This window comes from Aythya ferina (genome assembly GCF_964211825.1).
Source record: "Aythya ferina genome assembly, chromosome: 7".
Taxonomy (NCBI): domain Eukaryota; kingdom Metazoa; phylum Chordata; class Aves; order Anseriformes; family Anatidae; genus Aythya; species Aythya ferina.
Genome location: NC_140302.1, coordinates 16,607,693 through 16,627,038, shown reverse-complemented (window position 1 = coordinate 16,627,038; position 19,346 = coordinate 16,607,693). Strand labels below are relative to the sequence as shown.

Genomic DNA, 19,346 nt, shown 5'->3' with positions numbered 1-19,346 from the left:
CTCCACATCGGTTATGAGCAAGCGTGCCACAAGCCTTACATTTAGAGCAGGTTGAGCAGCCAAGATAAATGAAGCAGCCTTGTCCGCAGTTTCAACACCAAGCTAATTCGCGAGTCTTCCTCTTCCTTTCAGCTCCCTCTTTGACCCTCTGCTGCTACAGAGCAAGCGTCAGCTTGTGTTGTGGTGGAGGTTGGCCTGTGCTGGCTGTCACGTGGCCAGCTAAAGGTTTGAGGTGTATCTTGCCTTCCTCTCATTTGGGGCACTTTGTAACCCCACAAAGGAGATAATTGCCTAGTACTAATTTACATAGAGTCTATCTCAAAACGTTTTTCTCTGGAAGGTTTGTATTAAATGAGCTTGCCTCTTGGTTTCAGTATTACTGAGGAGAGAGCAAGAAGCAGACAACACAATAAAAAAGTCAGAAGTTGTTTGCTAGAATAGAAATAGAATGAAATATCGAGCTGTTCTAGCCCTGTTGCAATTGCTTGGGCAAACCTGAGATATGTTCAGGAATATCCACACTGAGTCCTGCAGAGTTTTGTAAGTGTGATGTGTAGAGTGTCTTAATGATTGGAGCTCAGGAGGTGTCCTGCAGGATGCTGCTGCTTAGCCTGCAGCTTTTCCTGGAAGAAGGACCTGTTTGTAGGAACAGTGACTGGAAGCCAAATTCCTCATAGACAATCCAAAAAGAAATAGTAAGGGGCAGGAAGAAGAGAAAGCAGCCCTCCTTCCTCAACATGCCCATATGTTCTGAGCTGCTTAGGTGGAGCAATCTTCTGCCGTGTTCTCCCTTTCTTTAACCCCCAGCTTTGCAGGAGGAGCTGTCCTGCTTGTCTGGTTGCAGTGGGCAGAAGAAGGATGTGGGTAGGTGTGTGAGTGCAATCTGGCCCTAGCTGCCTGCCCAGGGAGGAAGAGGTTAACCTTCAGGGGAGCTGGGGAAGGGTGCTGGTCCCAAAGTCCAGATTTCCTGGCCCCGTGGCTGCTCAGGTTAGACTGTTCTGCAGAACTAAGTCAAAGGTGGAGTGGGAAACCTGAATTTTTAGCAGTGACCCTCTTGCTTGCTGTAATCATGTTTAGAAACTTGGCAGGCTGATAAAAAAAAAAAATTGTAATAAGCTGTTGTAAATGGCATTATATGTTACTCTGAGCAGTAAATTATCTTTAAATATTAATGAGAAGTTTTTCAAGACAAAAGCCTTCTCACTGCCTCTGTGCAGCTTGAAAAACAGATCTGAAACTTCATTTCTTTTCATGTAAAGTTAAATACCTCATTTTCAGAGTAAGCATTGGCATGCTTAGCATTAAGACTTACTGTATTTACTAGCTCTAGGAGGTTAAATATCGAATGCATGGTATTACGCTAGCTGTCTTCTGTAAAGAAATAGATGATTTTGATGTAAATGTTTTCTCTTCATATAATGTATGTGGACCTGAAAGAATTCATTTGTACATGGATGGTTCTTACAGGTCTGTAGTTACTTTAGTACCCTATGTGTACAATTGTTGTGCCAGTTGTTGAAATAATACTTAAGCATCGTATTTTTGATAATGTAAAAAGTCAACCTTCGCATTAGTTGGCATCCTGTAATCAATGAATAGGCAAAACAGCTCGGCTGTCTGTTATCCGCTTGTGTTAAGCTGCAGATTCCTCACTGGGATTTACCTCAATTGCCTGATGGCTGTTGCAGATGTATTTGTCTCCTCTGTGTTAAGATTTAGTATTTATCTTTAATGTGCAAGTTCATCGTGGGGTTGGGGACAAATACCGTTATTCACTTAAGCTTGCGTTTTTATATAAACTGAAGTCTTTTTTGATAAATCAAATTGCTCTCCAAACACAGGTATGTTTATGCTGTTACTGCAGAGACAGCATTAGCTGAAGGGTAACAGCAACACATGGAGCATCCAAAGGAGAGCAGGGGATGCAAAAATGTCCTTGAGACTGCAAGGCAATCTCCTGCCAGCGGAGGGCCTCATTTGTGTGGCCCTTTCCAACTGAAGGGCGCTGTAGCTTACCTGTCTGCTTGGTACCATGGCTGTACGAACTGCCTGCTTGGTTTGGGGTCTCCCAATGTCCTTTCTATTTTTCTCTTTATAAAGCTAGAGGGCTTGGGAATGCATTTATTAAGATCTCTTGCATAGCTTTGCTAAGAAACTTATCTTCTGTCTCTGATGTTTTGTTCCCAGTCTTACACTTTCATATAATTCCTTTAATGACATCTTAGCCTGTGCTGCTTTTCTATTTCAAAGATCTTTCTTAGATGAGCATGCTGCTTGTGGAATATTCTAGGTTTCTGAAAATTATGTATGTAAGGACTTTAAATGATTTACTGTTTGAACAATCTCAAAATTCTACATTGTCCCTGTTCAAGATGCTTGCAAACACTTCAAGAAGCAGCCTGTGTGGATACTGTCTTATAGCAAGGAAGCCGGGTAGCATAGAGCTAAAGGGTGAACTCATGGAGTGTTATGTTAAGGAATCTTTCATCTAAGTAATGTGTTTTTCGTTGGTCTGATGGTTTTAGAGGCAGAAGTAATTTGTAAAGGTGTCTGAGGGAGCTTGATAATATCTGATATGGAGTGACAAAATGTTTTTTTCTAAGAAGTTGATCAGAAGTCTAACCAGTATAGAACAGTGAGTAAGCTGGTTGGTAAATCTCTGAGAATATTGTTCTCTAGCTCTTATAAAGCATTTATCTTACTTGAAAAACTGCTGTGCAAGAGTAAATTACTGTTAACATTTTAACATCACTAGTGTCTCAGGATCTCTCATTTCTGTGAAAACAGTAGAGAAGTTGGCAGGTTTGGTTTTATGTCTGCTAAAAGCCATTTTTCGCCCCTTTTTGCAGGTGAGATTAGTTTGGGGATGTGAATACAATGAGTGTAAACCAGCAGACTCACACAGGGCCTCCTTATGGGCAACCTCAGCCTGGATATCAGGGATACCAGCAGCCTGCCTACGGAGGACAGCCATTGCCAGGGGTTCCTCACGCGCAATATGGAGCTTATAATGGGCCGGTGCCAGGATACCAACAGCCAGTCCCTCCACAAGGTACTTCTCAGTCAAAACTTAATGATTGATAACCTGTGAATTGTTACGTGTGGAATTTGTTCTTTATAATTCCTATTGTTAGCTTTTATGGTAGCAATTATCTTCTGTATGTAGCTTGTGTGATGTTAAAAATCGTGTTCTTCCTGTATATGCTCAGGTTATTGATCTGTCACTTGTCTGTTTCAGTGGGGTTTACTCTTTTCCTAATAACTCATAAAATTAACGTGTTGAGGAACATGGCCTTGCTTTGTTCTGCATGTCCTTGCCCCCTGGTACTGAAGCTCTTGAGTAGAACAGTATTCCTGAAGAGGTCATGTTGAGGGGCAGTGGTTGATGACTTAGAGATTTATAATAGAGTCCCCATTACATTACCATGTAGAAGGATTAGTGCTCTGTCTTGAAGGATTAAGATGTACAGCTCTGGATAGAAAGCATGTTCGGAGCTAGTTTCTCCAGTATCTTTAAAACCAATAGAAAGCTTTTAGACGTGGGCATGCTAATGTGTTCCAGAACTTCCTTGGTGTTGCAGGATCGTGTCACTTATTCAGATTTCTTGGGTTTGAGTACCTAAATTGTACTGAGAGATGAACAGTGACTTTAACATCAGAAATGTAGAGGACAAAATACTCCGTTTTTGCATTGATTTTATGAGGAAAGGAGGAGTGTGCTAATGGTCTCTGCGTCAATGAGAAGGACAGAACAACTGAAGTGCCTACTGCTGAAGTGAAACTAACTCAAGTGGGAGACTAAAATTCGTGTACTGAGGAAAAGACTTCAAGGGGAGCTAAGTGGTTACCCTGGATTTTATTTTATTTTGGTTGGAGCTAAAAATGTGGTATGCATAAGAACTGGTGTTACTCAGTTTTGCTCCATCTTACTCTTCTTTCTTTAATTCCGTTTCTCCCCTTCTCCCAGTGAATCTCTTCCAACAGCACTCTCAATCCATGAGTTTTGAACTAGTTTCAAAGAGGGTTTAAATTCCTATAAAAGTGATGAAAATCAGAGCTGGGCAGAGGAAAGAAATCCTGCTTCCTGGAAAGATGCAGGCAGAGCTTTGAGCGCTCTGTTTGGCCACTCAGCGTAGATAATGACCAAGTAGTGTTTCCTGCCCCATGGAGGGAATGGGGAGAAGTTGGACTCAAATCTCAATTGTCAGGTTGCGCATTTTGTACCTGCTCTTGTAAATTCAGGATTCCTGTCTTTGGAAGGAAGGAATGTAAAACTCTGAGCACTAACACAATAACCAGAAGTTGACCTTTTGTTAGCTGCTGAATATAGGATCCAGCTAGAAATGAGAGGCAAACAGTGCATTAACAAACAAAAAGAGCAGACGGGTGATAGTGCCAGTTTCTACTCCCATCTTTATCATGTTACGTTCATTGTAGGTCTTTGCAGCAAAATGGGTTGTAACTACGTAATGTAGAGGGGAGAGAATTCATTTCAGAAGAGCTAGTGTGACAGGAGTTTAGAGAACACCGAGGGGTAGAAGGAGAATTGCTGATGCTACTTTGTGATCTCAAAGTATTTGTCTTAAGGGGGTATTTGAGGGGAAAAAAACAAGTGTGGAGGGACTGAATGGAGAAGTGTTGGCAGCAAGTGCTATCCTCAGTCAGGGAGTGTCTGAGTTACATGACAAACCCTAGCTCTAACTGATGGAAACATGGAAGTGTTGTGCCAGTGGTGCTAGCGTTGCTCAGGAACAGAAGAGGAGCACTGTGCTGCTAGCTGAGAACAGCAGCTTCCTGCTGTGAGAAGAACCAGGACAACTTTGCACAAATTTTTCATTCAATCTCTCAGTTTTGCTTTTGATGAGACTGTACAGTTGAAAGTGCAAATACAGTTATCTGAATACCAGTGACAGGTTGCTGCTGGATTATCATACATAGACTCAGTTTATGATCCTTTTTACGATTGTGTTCATGTTAATATATTAACTGTGTTGGTAGAGTATGTGGTAGAACAGTGAGGAGTATATAGTAAGGAATAAATAGTAAATGTGATGTGGATTTTATGTACCCGATGCTTTCTGTACAACAGACTGTCCTCAGCATTGGAAACACTGTCTCTCGGTGCTTTCTCTCTGGCTTGATTTACTGGTGTATTCTGTCTTTCCAGGTTATTTTCCTTCCTTGGGGTTCCCTTCGAAGGGCTCTCCTGTTTCTCTCAACTCTGACACTTCTCTTGCACCTAATTTCATAGGTAAATGGTGTCCTTTCTGTGGGAGTGTTTGTGGCGTGCCACTCCTACTGTGGGGAAGGGGTGGTTCTGGTTCTCTTAACCATCTTCTGTGCCAAGTTTCCTTTCAACATGGATGTTTATCTCAAAGGTGTGGGTACCTGATTATTCAAGCAGAGGTGGATGGGACTCTTCCAACTCTATTTGTAGGCAGCACTCCAGAAACATGAATAGGATATGAAGAAATAATTCTAGTAGAAATCCCTTGTGCCTGCAGATTTATAGATTAAAAACTGACTTGTGACTGTTTTCTAAAGGTTGATTTCAAAACCTGAATTGGTCCTTGCAGGTTTTGTCAAGAAGCCTTAGTTTAAAAGAATGTCGTGTCCTGCTTGGGAAAGAAGTAAAATGTGAGGTCTGAAATAAAAGCGTTGTAATACAGAAATGAAGAATCTCCCCAGCTATGGGGAATTTGGTCTTAAAAGTCATGGGATCTCTATAGCTTGGGTTCAAACTTAAGGGGAAAACAAGTTTTTACTTTTTTAGATACAGCATAGAAGCTAGGAATAATTATGATTCAAAAGCTGTGGGTTGAAGAAGGTAATGTTTTTGCAGAGGTAACAATGAAGATACAAGAACTAGAAACATTTCAAGAAATCATATTATTTGTCCTTCTTTCTAACTAGTGGTATTTTGGAAGAGCTATTTCCAGCAGCGTCTATTTGTTTAGAAGAATAGGGAGGCAGAACTGGGCCAAGTTCTTATAGTCTCAGGGCTTTGAGTAAAATCACAGGCATTTCCCGTTATGCTGTCATCTGTCTCTGTTTTGAGGTCTGTGATGAGTAAGGACAGTATCTCAAAGGTATTGAAGAGGAACCTCAAGATTCCTCAAGAGCAGTGAACCTTAAGATGATAAACCACTAGATATTCATACCCCTTTAAGTGATTTTTTTTCCAGTGGTTATTTGAGCAGTCTGTGCTAATGGTTAGAGGAGTATGTTTGTGACAAGGACTAGAAAAAGAAGACTTTTGAAGCTTTCTCTGAATTAAACATGCATTTGTCAAATTGTATGCATGTTAAAGCTGAAAAAGTATGTAAACTTAATGTAAAAAAAAAAAAAAAGGAAAAAAGTGTATGCTTTTGAAGACAAAAGATGACAATGCCGAACAGTTCAGATGCACTGTGAAATGAAATGTTTTGAAACAAATGAAAGTATATTATATTAACATGAAAAATGTCACAAAAGACATTCAGAAACAGAAATACCACAGAAAGTGACAACATAAAAATGGTTAGGGATCAGGAGATGCTTGGCCAGAGGTGTGCTGTAACAGGTGATATAAAGAAAATGTTTAATGAGATAAAGGTATATAAAAATAATAAATTTATCTGTAAATTGAGTTATGAATCTCAAAATGAAGACCAGGAGGAGGTTTAGTAAAACTTAAAACCAAAAGGGGAAAAAAATCAAAAGCTACTGGTCATTCATAAAAAGTCTAGTTAACTCCTTGAATTTACTCCCACAAGCTTCCTAAAATGTACATGTAACAGATAAGATAAAAATGTGAGTTGAAACCTCATGCTTTGGTGAGTAACTTATGCTATAGAATTGAGAACTGGCTTCTCTTACATGTTTTCTATTTCGTAATGGTTCCTCACACGAAGGCTTCGGAGTCCCTTCTGAACTTGTCACGCTGTCGGAAGACACAGCAGTGTCTATGGGCTGCTCTGGTCTTCTCACAGTTTAAGGTGTTTGAGTCACCTGTGTTGAACTGTACCCCGTATATGAAATAAGTTCCATTGTGGTTAGCAGGCATGGTCACATGGCTGTTCTATTTAACAGCATTTTTTTAATATAATATTATTAAAACAAAAGTTTATATATATATATATATATATTATTTTTTTGGGGGGAAGTAAATGCTGCTGTTGATCTCTTGGCATTGTATCCAGCATTGTGTGGTCTTGAAAGTGACGAAACTTAATTCTGAAGCAAATCGGTTTGGTCTGTGACTGAACCAGTTGACTTTGAGAAATGAGGAAGTATTCCTGTTACCCTCCAACCTTAAGAGGCTGGGATTGGCCCCCTGTGGTGGCCCCCGCAATGCTCTGTATAAAAGCAGCTGGTAGAATTCAGTTTTTCAAAACTGAATCTATTTGCGTAACATGCTTACCCCTCAAGTAGAGAAAATTGACCTGTAATGAACATTAGGTACCACTACAGTACTCTTCATACTCTGGATAAAAAGTAACTGGACTTGGAGGGGGAAGAACCTAATGCCTTTCCGACAAGAACACGGTTGGTTCTTTGTCAGAAGATGAAGTTCTTTTTTGAAGAACTCTCCATGGTGCATACTTTGTACTTGATCTGTGTGGGGGTGTGATTTGTGACAATGGCTAAAAATACTTGTTTTCAGTTTTGCTTCTACTAATATGGTTGTATAAATGAGTTGTTGCTGGAGGAGTATTGATGCATCAATTTGGCCATCACTAAACTCCTTGTGCACTTTTTTCCTCCTTTGATTTTTCACGGTATCTGTTTGAAACCCTTGTTTCTGTGAATAATTTGTGACTTTTTTTAATGTCTGCAGGTTCGGTAAGAGCCCCTTCAACCTCTGGAACATCTCTTTCTTCTGGCCACCTGGGGTACAGTCCGTTTGGACAAGGAGATGTGCAGAATGGGATTCCAGCTTCAACAGCACCAATGCAGAGGTATACACAAGAAAAGGAAGTTGTAACAAAGGCCTACCTTGGTAGACCTAGGCTATGTCTAGACCTTTTTGGTTATAAAACAAACTAAATGCATTGGTTTTGCTGTGGTGGGCATTGACTTTTTTTTTTCTTATTGTTTTGAATCAACATTTTACTGTAAGGAAGGGTATTTGTTAGAAAATAAGAATCTCTTTAGATAAAAAGCTTATGGAAGGATATGGGCCAGTGACTGGTTGATCAAAACCACTTTTTCTCCAAAGACTTTTTTTTTGTGGTAGTCATTTTCCCATAAGGAATTTCCTGATTTCCATGATCTGTCTTGTTTTGGAACAATTGCATACACGCAGTAGATGTATTTGGTTCCTTGGCAGTGTGAACCAGTCTTTCTGGAGCATGTTGCTACCTGTTACTGCTGAGTAATTCCTTAGTATTGGTTCCATTTTTACTTTTTTTCCAGTTGTGGATCCCTGAGTTGTCTCTATCTTAAGTTCTTGGCATCTTCTCCAGAAAGATGTTGCCATTATTCGTGGGGTGAAAGGGGCAGCAGTCCTACCTACTGCTTTATACTGATTATTAGTTGGGGGGAAAGTGGTTGGTTTTTGTTGCTTTCTGGTTAAGCTCAGCACTGTCAGCTGGAGAGTCCAAATCCTTTGAACAATGGAGCCTTCTTAGATATCTGTGCTGGCACTATTGCTTCTTACCCTGTAGACTCCCTTGCAGTATTTCTGATTTGTAATGATAACTAAAATGGAATTAACAAAAAATATTTTAAACATAAAATTTGTGTTTTTAAGAAGCAACAGATTTTTATGATGAAAGGGGTTTGGACCTGTGCAGGATATGTAATTGCTTTTCAGAAACATAGCTGCAGTGCTCAGTTTTTAGTTTATGTATATTATTGACACCTAGCTGGTCCTGATATGGTAGAACAACTTCTAAGGCATGGGGAATTGTAACTGCTTGCATAATGGAGGACCCAGTGAAGATTCTCTTCTCCCCTCTCAGGCCGCCTACTTCTCAGCCGTTTCTGCCAGGCTCAGCACCCGTGCCTGTCAGCCAGACATCTACGTTCCAGCAATATGGTCCCCCTCCAGCCAGTGTACAGCAGCTCAGCAATCACATGGCCGGGATGACAATTGGCAGTACTTCAACCTCTGCTCCTCCCCCAGCTGGACTGGGCTATGGTAAGGTTTCCTGTCCCTGAATCCCGAAATGCATTCAGGTTATAGAAAATGTGCAGCTTAGACTCTGAGGTGGGGGACAGGGCAGGGGGGAGAAAGAAGGCATTGAAGGAACTGTCAAGTTTTGGATCCCTTAGATGTTTGAATTTTAAGAGTACTTAAGGTTTATCTCTGTTAGTACTGGAACATCCATCTGAAGATAAGAAAATGATATATATGCACCAGCAGAAATGCTCTAGAGTGAAGGGGTTTTGAGTCTTCTGTGATCTATTTGGAATTAAATGTTTTGAGGATCGAAAAAATGATGGTAACGTCCTCTTTTCTTCTTAAAAGGTCCCCCAACATCGGTTCCCCCAGTCTCAGGGAGCTTTAGTGCAACAGGATCTGGTCTCTACACACCTTACACTGCGAGCCAAGGACCCCCTCCTCCCAGTGTGTCTCAGGGTCTTCCTTTGGCACAGCCTCCCTTTTCTGGTCAACCAGTATCAACTCAGCGCCTGCCTACTCAAGTCCCTGGTTTTGCTCCACCTCCATCTTCTACAGGGATTGGACCTTCCTCTTATCCTCCTACCACAGGTGCCCCAAGGCCACCTACCATGCCAGGCCCACCGCTGCCTGGGCAGACAGCTGCTGGACCACCAACATCACAGCCTAATCATGTATCCTCACCACCACCACCTCCATCAACTCTGTCAGGGCCTCACCCGGGGCCTCCCATGAGTGGCCTCCATGGACCACCTCCTCCCACTCATCCTCCTCAGCCAGGTTACCAAATGCAGCAGAACGGTGAGTATTCCTAGGGTAGGAACTGTAAGTTAGGCGTGTTCTCCGTGTGCTGCAAACTGAGAAACAGCTTTCAGGTTTGTAACTTGCAGGCTTCTGGCTACACTTCAGGCTTCCCTCGTTTCCTTGGTGTGAAGGACAAATCTAAGACAAAGAGTAGGATTTATCATTCTAAGCTATTTGCCATGCAGGTTTTAATCAGGTTAATGAAATTAAAAGAACACTAGCTTACTTGGCTAAAAAATTGTTCAATGCTTAGTGCCATAATAATACAAAAAATTGTGGTCAAATTGTAGTACAAACTTAAATATGATGTCTGCAACCTTGTCCTTTCAAAAGTAGAGATCTGAAATCCTGAAAATCATTATTATAGTTTTTAACAATGTACACACTGGGTGTGCATATACACTGTATATGAGAGGAGTGTTATACATTGAAAAGGAGTTGCAACTTTTTCTTCTTTAATTCACAAAGTTGTATTTTTCTCCTTGTAAAACCCTTCACATTTCCTGTGTGCTTAGAAGTAATATCATTTGAACTTTCTGGATTAGAAAACAGTTTTGGCTGATTTTTAATCAATAACGTTTGCAGATAGCTAGGATAAAGTAATCATGTGCAACTGTCAGGATTGAGAATCCTGCCGCCCACGTGCAGCCTTGCACAAGTGGCCAGGTAAATTACTTGTTTAAACATTTGTCCAAATTGCTATGAACTGTAAAAACACTCGTGGGGTGAATCACGACGTTATTCCGTAATTGACTGGAATTGTGTAAAGTGGTGTGAAATTACTTCCATGACTTACAAAACAAAAGAAGTTGTCATGTGCTACCTTATTACTGTGCTTTTAGGCAGTACAAAACTGCCTGAGAGAAATCCTTGCATAACTTGAGTTTGAGGCATTATGGGTCATCTGCTGGCTCTTTGGCTGTTCTGGGTGCACTTTCTATTAGGTAGTTCTGCAGCTCAACCTGAATATTCATAGTACATGATCTTAATGCATGTTTTAATAATATATTCTAAAACTAGTTATGTTAGTCTTAAAACACAGGTTTCTTTAAGTCTGGTTTTAAGAAAGACTGTGTCAGACTGAGCTGAAACATTGACAAATGTGTTTAATCCTAATTGACTGAAAAGCATGTAGTTTCCTGTTGTAGCTTCTTGTTTGTTTGTTTGTTTGTTTTTTGACGACAGGAAAAATGGGAGATATTTGATAAGGAATTGCCTAATGTTAGCTAATGTTTGATTCCATTGTCTCGTTCTTGTAAGGTTCCTTTGGACAGGTGAGGGGCCCCCAACCAAACTATGGAGGAGCTTATCCAGGAACACCAAATTATGGAAGTCAGCCTGGACCACCACCTCCACCAAAACGCTTGGATCCAGATTCCATTCCTAGCCCTGTAAGCCTACTTTGTTCTTAAGTGTGAACTCTCCCATGGTGTCTTTATGTTAAACGGAACTGACCGAGTCCAGAGCTGAAAGCAGGTTTCTTCTTCCAAAGAACAGCAGCATATTTTCCTGTTTGCTTTTCTCCAGTATATCCAAGCTTCAGTCATTTGTTATGAATAAGCCCAGAAGACTAAAGAAAGGCATTGCATATGCAAGTCACTGCTCTAATTTCTCGGGTGGTCTTCTGTACCATGTTATGGTTTACATTTTAGAAATCCTGCAGGGCTTTGATTATACTTGCTTGACCATTTCTGAATTCCTGCTTAACTACTTCCCAAGGTGAACTAATTGCTGGTTTTGAGGTGGCAAGCTATGAACTGCATATTCCAGGTTTAAAGTATGGTTCATAGGAGATGGTTGTAGTACTTTTCCTTTCCTTTTTCTGTAAAGAGCTGGTTAGCTTTCTTTGGGTCATGAAGTCAGGACACTGCTTCAGTCAAATATGGGCAACTTCTCAAATTAGAACTATCTTTTGGAATGGAGTCTCTGCGAAAAGAGGAGCAATGATGTGTGATGGCTGACAATGATGAGTAATACTAAGCCTGGGAGCATTGTTGCCCCTAGTCTGCTGTTCTCTTCCTTCCACTGCTCCTGATGCTGTTCTGTTGTCTCAGAAGGCTACAATCATTTGATAACAGGAAGCATTTCCAGGACAGTGCTTACAATCAGTTTACTTAAAAACTATAAAAAAAATAATGTAGTTGTGAGTTACAGCTGAGATCTTGACTGTTGCTGTTCAAAAATTGTTGCTATTCAGAAATGGTGAGCTGTTTAGACTTGAGATTTATGCAAGGCTTGGGGCTGCAAATTTTTTTATGTGGAATATATGAACTTGTAATTGCTTGTCTGCTTCTCTTCTCTCCCACTAAATGAAATCTCAAATGGCTTGTATCAGTTACCTTCATTTCAGCATGTTCTTAAAACATAAATCCCCAATTTCTAACCGAAGTGAGCACGTGACCCACTACGTCTGTTAGCAATGTGTTCGGTGCCCAGGCCCGATACAACCTGAAGACTGATTTTTAGGTTCAGTGAATGCTGCAGAAGCTGGTGTTTCTTGTTGCATGAACAAATGTCCAAATACCTAATTCCAGTGCTACAAGTTTGGGTAGAGAGAAGTAACGCTGTTACTCTTTGTTTTATTATTCTCTTCTCTTTTCTTTCTTTTCTTTTTTTTTTGTGGCACTCTTTATTTTAAAAAAATAATTAAATAAATAAAGCAACTTAATGAGCTGCCACCCCAGCAGAAACCCAGGCACAGAATAGACCCTGATGCAATTCCTAGTCCAGTAAGTGCTGTATCTATGTCAATTGTAGTCTGTGTGTTGGTGACCATCTGTGCATGCCTGATACCTGACTTTCACCTTACTAACCCTCCATCATTAATCCTTTATCCTTTCCTTGCTGTCTTCTGTTTGCCTTACCAAAATGAGTAGCATAACACCACAAGAGGTTGTTTAAAATCTTCTCTTCTGCAATGACTGGTGAGGCAATAGAAAGCAGACCATTGCAGAAACAGATCATGAAGAATGTCTCCCCTTTACTTTTCTGATCCTTAAAATACCTCCGTCAGATTCCAACTGGCATGGCACATGCCATGTTAACATACACACAGCATGAGCCTTTGTAGCCGTGTCTTCTACCAGTTCTAAGCAGAACTTGATTACAGTTCGTGTTCATACCGGTACTGGGCTAGTGCTTTGAAACTCTCAAACTGAGGAGAAACTATTTTTGTTTGGATGTTAACTCCTGTAAATGTCTTAGTTGACTAATATGAGGTCCGGGGAGCCGTAAACATTCTTTCATTATCTGTGCTCATAAATAACCATTACATTTTGATTTTGAAAATAGAATGGTTATGTCTAGAGAACTCGACCTAAAGAAAAAGCAGCTACCTTTTGCATTGGAAGAAAAAAAAAAAAAAAAAAAGCAATGACCCTTGCATCAATTCTTCCTTGTTTAACCAAATTTGGTCATACAACAGCTACAGGCAGTGAAGTCACAAATGTCAGTCAGTCTGTAGGCTTTTGAGATAGAACTAGATTTATCCTAGAAGTCACTGTCTGATGCTATGGGGGTGGTGTTTTTGCTGGCTCCTTGGAAGCCATAGTGAGAGGGTAGAAGTTTTGCTGTGCAAAATTCCACATTTTGCAATTTGACTCTAAGCAAAGGTATGTGTGTTTGGTGGCAAAACAGCTGCTGGCTTTAATGCTTAGATTCAAGCACTGGAATGGTAAAGGTAGTTAAAAACATGTAAGAATAATCTTCTGTTCTTATGGATATTTTAGTCAAGTAAAACTGATGTGTTTCTGTTTTCTTAAGTACATTTGCATTAATGAAGAAATTGAAATTGTAAGAAATTTACAATTTTTTGGCCGTTTTCTGCTTTTATGAAGTTTAAGCTTGAATAATTTTCAGCTCTAGTGAAACTTCACTTTCTGCATCCCCAGAATTCAAATCATAAATTCTTGAGCACTACAGTGCAATAAAGATTTACAGTTGAGCTGGCAAGCATGTCCTTAGGTGAGAGCTGCAGTGGATGAAAACAAACGCATGCTATGAAAAAGCACTGGGAGCATAACAGAAAGGAAAAGCCAGGTCATGTATAGAACTTCACCCTGAGGCTTAAAGAAGCTTCTGATTTTAATTTGGCTAGGACTAGTAAACAGAAACACTAGCAAAAAAATCCTTTCTTGACTTAAGTTTGCTTTTTATGAGTTCAGATTAGTCCCTAAAACACAAAGTATGCTACTACTCAATACTTGGGGAAAATACCATTTGTATTTTATTGTTAGTCATTCAGTAATAATTGAAATCCAACTGAGAGGTGACTGCTTGACAAAACCTGCTTGCCTTAGACCTCTTATTTTTAGAGCTAGTGATGTTTGCCTCAGGTTCCCTTTTCACTGTCTTACAGATGCAAGTGTGGCATTTTATGGTACTTTAATCTTTGGAGGTTTGGTTTCAATGTGATGTTTTCTTCGATCATAGATTCAAGTGATTGAAGATGACAGAAGTAACCGTGGATCAGAACCATTTGTCACTGGAGTAAGAGGACAGGTCCCACCGCTCGTTACTACCAATTTCTTGGTCAAGGATCAAGGTAAAATATTTTTAACAATGAATTCAAACAATGAACACAAGCCTAAAGAAGTGGTGGAATTGTCTTTAATCATTCAGGTCAGAACTGAAATTTACTAGTAGTATTGTTTGAGTTGGACTGGAAACAGTGTATTTTTTTAAGTATGGGATGCTATTTGGTTCATGGATTTTAGAGAAAGAATTTAATATTTTTATTTCCCATGACTTTATTTGGAGATTTTAAGCTCCCTTAAAACTTAAGAATCCAATTCTGTAATCAAGTGCTTCGCTCTTCAGCCAGACTTACAAAATCAGACATTAGAAATGTCTGAGTTGAGATCTTTGCCCGTAGTATGATTTAGTCTGCAAAAAGAGTGGAATGGGAATACTTTAGATGTTAAGTTGATATGGAGTCAAATTCACTTGTTTTGAGTTAAAGGCTTTTATTATGCATAGTTACTTGTAAAGAGGCTTTTGGTTGGGAATTAAGTTTTATGTCTTTGTTTGTTTATTTGTTTTTAATACATTCTTATTCTGTGACTCAGCAGCAAAACTGAAGCTATCTTGATTTCTGTTCTTAATATAAACTTTACTGAAATTTGTCGGCATTTTTTCCTTTGTTCTCTAGGGAACGCAAGCCCCCGCTATATAAGATGTACATCGTACAATATTCCCTGCACATCAGATATGGCCAAACAGTCCCAAGTTCCTCTAGCTGCTGTCATAAAACCGCTGGCTACCCTACCCCCAGATGAGGTGAGAACTGTATGTGAAGTCACACTCGCACTGTATGCAGTCTGAACTCATCAGGAGAATGCTATTAGAAGTTCATATTTTGCAGATAACCTTGTTTAACTTTCAACAGTAGGCATGTTTAAGTAACAAAGCCTAGGTAAATGTTGGTTCTTTCACAAGTGTGTGGTAGAGATCTGTAAGGCAGAAGAATGTTGTGTTCAAAATATTTAATATTTTGATTGCTATGAGAATCTCAGCTTTCTTTTTTGCAGTAACTGTCAAGCATCATTCTGACTAAATGACCAAAATACTAGGATGCTAATAAACGTGTGCACTTTGAGTTGATCTCAATTTCTTTCTTGGTCTGCAGTATTGAAATGGTAACAAATCACTGATAGTAGGTGTCTTCTGGGATATCAAGTTGTGGAGTTGGATGAGAATATATCAAGCAGTGCTGGTTAAGCTGCCTAATGTTGTGTCCATGCACAGCACTGTGTGGGATAGCAGACAGCGTGAGACTGAGTTCCAGGCTCTGCTGAACTGCACTTGAATTTCTGCACTTTCTCTGTGCTTTCTCTGTGCACCGCCTGTTTCCTTCTAGGTGTTGTATGTGGCTAGCTAGCCAGCCTTTTACCTGCTGTATCTGGTTGCTGAAAAGATAAAAGCTTTGAGAGCTGGAAACTGTATTAAAAGTATGGCAAATACTCTGGGTGTTGTGTAGCATTAGTTCACTTAGAGCAGTGACATAAAGACAAATATGCTTGTGAAATTTTAATATGTTTGCAGTGTTCTCTGCCATGTAAAACTTTAACATCTCGTGAAGAAAGGAACATTCTCTGGTGTTTAAGGGTGATTTTTGTTTCATTTGGCTAATGTTCCTAAAGTACATTTTGGATTCTGAAAATTAGTTTATGATAAAACTGAGTTGTGAAATTCCTGTATTTGGCTGGAGTTTAAAAGGAGAGCAATAGGCAAATGTTATCTTACTTGAGAAATCTGGGGGCACATTTTCAGACAAGTTTCACAAACTAGCTATTAGCGCTCATGGTGTGTTTATGCTTTGAACAAACACTTGTGTTATCCAGAAAAAACATTTCTAGGATTGGAAAATTGTCCTGGAGATTGCAGAAAGTTTTTTATGGCAAGGGCAAACTCCCTGTGGAGGAGCCCTTCTGATAGATGTAGGCTCAGCTGCTGAGAGCAATAGGACTGTAAGTAGAGCTAATGTTTAACATATCAGAGGTAAGAGGAAAAATAAAATATGACCGCTGAAAATGCGACATCTGGATAAATCTAGAACCTACGAAAATTCAGCATCTGGTTGCAAGATACAGGGCTTTTGCCCTGTGTTAATGCACAGTTCAGAAAGCAAAACTTGGGAGTACTAGTAAGAAGTATCTGTGTGCCTTCTGGTAGTAAGTGGTAAGTAGCAAATTATGTATAGTACTGCTTATTTTGGCAGGGGGGTAAGGGGGGGAGAGGCTTATTCTGTGGAAACTTAATACTAATATTGCCTAGCAGTCAGAAAACTTGAAATTTTGTTTCCTCGGAGGAGGTCAGCCTAGTGGGTAGGAACGGAGACACACTGGCAGCAAAGCCATTGTATTGTCAACAAATGAGTAGTGGGGGTGAATGAGAAATTTGATACGTCTGCAGCATGAAGAAGAATGAAGTGTCAAGGGCATTTGTTCAACTTAAGCTCAAGGAATACATTCTTTCTTGAAAATGACCAGAGGTTTAGGGTGCCTGGAAGAATTAAGATTGGACACCTTAAATGTCATAGTTTAAAAGTAATTAAACATCTTGAGCTAGATTCTTAGGTACCAAAAGGTGCCTTGAACTATGAACGTAGCTTGCAGCTTGCAAAAGCTCTGTCTTAATCATTTTTAAGTGCTTTTGCTCATTCTGAGGTTGAAAAGCTGAAGAAGGTGCCAAGCATCTTCCTGTAGTTTGGCTGCAAAAAGACTGTCTTGGCAGTAATAGTTGAGAAATGGTATCACTACATGATAGCAAGTCCTTTAAAATTACACTGTGGTGTCAAGCAGAACATACAGATATGTTGTATTTCATGGAGGACTTCAAAAATAAGTTTTAACCATTTAAAATTTTTAAGATAATCTGGATGCTTTAAATTCTTGAATTTGTGGAATGCAATGACCGGCTTCTATTTTGTCAAGAAAAAAAAAATATGTTCTTTTACAAGGGAAAAACATAGGAGGTAAAGAATTGCTTCTAAAAAAAATCAACCTGGGGTGAGGTGGAAATTGTGTTTGCTCCCATGATGTTATCACAGCCACTGTTTGCGTGGCTTCAGTCTTCAGTGTTCACTTGGGAACACTGAAGTTCATCTGTGCTGTGCAGCATGGCTTTTCTTCTAGAGCTCATGCTCCTTAAGCAGGCTACTGTGTAAGGTGGTGCAGCACTATGCCCGAGTACTTGTTTGTGTCTAAGTGAGATAGCCCAGTAATGACTGCAGCCCACAAAGGAACTGCTGTGTTAACAGCTTGAGCTGAAAAATATTTGTAAAATATTTGTTCAGGCTTCCTCTGCATTCTCTCCCACAGCTGCCAAAAATGCTAAATTCTATACAATTTGCAAGGAAATAGTTTTAAGCTTTGCAGTATATGCGGTCGCTTTTTTCTCATCATCACATGAACTTTTTCTTTGTTTTTTTTTTTTTTTTTTTTTTTGCTGTTTCCACAGACCCTTCCTTATTTAGTAGATCACGGAGAATCTGGTCCTGTCCGGTGTAATAGGTGCAAGGCCTACATGTGCCCTTTTATGCAGTTTATTGAGGGTGGAAGGAGGTTCCAGTGCTGTTTCTGCAGCTGTGTCACTGAGGGTAAGGCTGCTTCTGAAAACCAGCCTATAGGCACTACTGTAGTGATCTTCAAAAAAAGATGTGAAGAAATGAATCTTAATAATGTTACAGTCATATCTAATGTATGCTATGCTGTAATGTGTTTAATGTTGGGAAAAAAAAATGATTAAAACATGTTCACTGCTCAGTTATTAAATGATGTTCAAATTAAGCAGGTGCTTATGTTTTTGTACTCATCTAAAGGAGGGGGAGTGAGAGAGCGGTTGTGGGGTTTAGCTGCCCAGCACGGTAAAACCACCACAGTTTTGTAGTTTCATCATACCAAATCTTTTAATGTGAGGTACTTGTTGCATGATGTATAGGGTTATGAGAAATTATTTGTGTTATTGAGATGAATATCTAGTTAGTAGCATGAGTTAGGAATTTTTTTTTTCTTGCTCACAAAGCCTGTTTGGACACTGTTTAAAGATGAGATAGCAGGTAAATCTGCTACAGTTGAATAGGAGTATTCAACATATGCCAGTTTATCTTCACTGCTCTTCTAAATCAATACAAAACATGCTCCCTCTTAAGAGATGTGAAAATCTAATGTAGTTGTACCTAATGCTTCAGAGCAATTCCTGTTTTCTGTGAAAAAGAAATCAAGTAATTAGCTTGTACTGGATGTGTACTTAGAGAGTAGAGAGCAGTATCTGCTTGCTTTTACAGTGTTAATAGTACCACGGTGTTCTTCCGAATTGTTGTCACTTTGATTGTTTTGAATAACTCATAATAAAAAGAGGGGCTTAGTTTTTTGATATGTCTGAACTGTCTCAGTAATAGTGAAGCTTATAGCTTGTTGCAAATGCTATTGCAAGTCATTTTTTATTACTTGTACAAGACTTACATTTCTTCTTGGGACTAAATCACTCAAAACTCCAAGCGCATGTTGCAGTGACCTTTCTGATATGAAATACAAGATAAGAATGTAAAAGATTCAAGAAAAATACAATAGTGACTGTAATGTGCCACCTGGTGCGTAAGACCAAATGAACTGCTTCTATTTTTATTTCTTGGATGTAATGATTCTCTTAATTGCATCAATATTTCTTGTAATACTTGCATGGTAGCACAGACGTCTAGCCAGCTGTTTTTCCAGGCGTTTTATTTGAACAATCTGTGACAGTGTTTATCATAGTTTGTCACTGAACTTCATGTTTTTTCCTTCCCCAGTTCCACCTCACTACTTCCAGCATTTGGATCACACTGGAAAGCGAGTGGACTTCTATGATCGACCTGAGTTATCACTGGGGTCCTATGAGTTTCTGGCAACAGTTGACTACTGCAAGGTACAGTAGTATATGTTTATTACTATGTTTT

At 39.6% G+C, this 19,346-nt stretch overlaps 1 protein-coding gene across 1 annotated transcript in view; it reads left to right on the top strand.

Moving 5' to 3' along the window:
• SEC24C (SEC24 homolog C, COPII coat complex component) overlaps positions 1 to 19,346 on the top strand; it is a 34,336-nt gene that overhangs the window by 4,237 nt on the left and 10,753 nt on the right. Inside the window, 11 exon segments of the mRNA XM_084525662.1 lie at positions 2,850 to 3,052; positions 5,168 to 5,251; positions 7,820 to 7,940; positions 8,946 to 9,124; positions 9,455 to 9,907; positions 11,171 to 11,301; positions 12,571 to 12,639; positions 14,342 to 14,453; positions 15,060 to 15,187; positions 17,870 to 18,008; positions 19,200 to 19,321. Of these exon segments, the coding sequence (XP_084381788.1) occupies positions 2,878 to 3,052; positions 5,168 to 5,251; positions 7,820 to 7,940; positions 8,946 to 9,124; positions 9,455 to 9,907; positions 11,171 to 11,301; positions 12,571 to 12,639; positions 14,342 to 14,453; positions 15,060 to 15,187; positions 17,870 to 18,008; positions 19,200 to 19,321 (1,713 nt within the window). The 5' untranslated portion in view covers positions 2,850 to 2,877.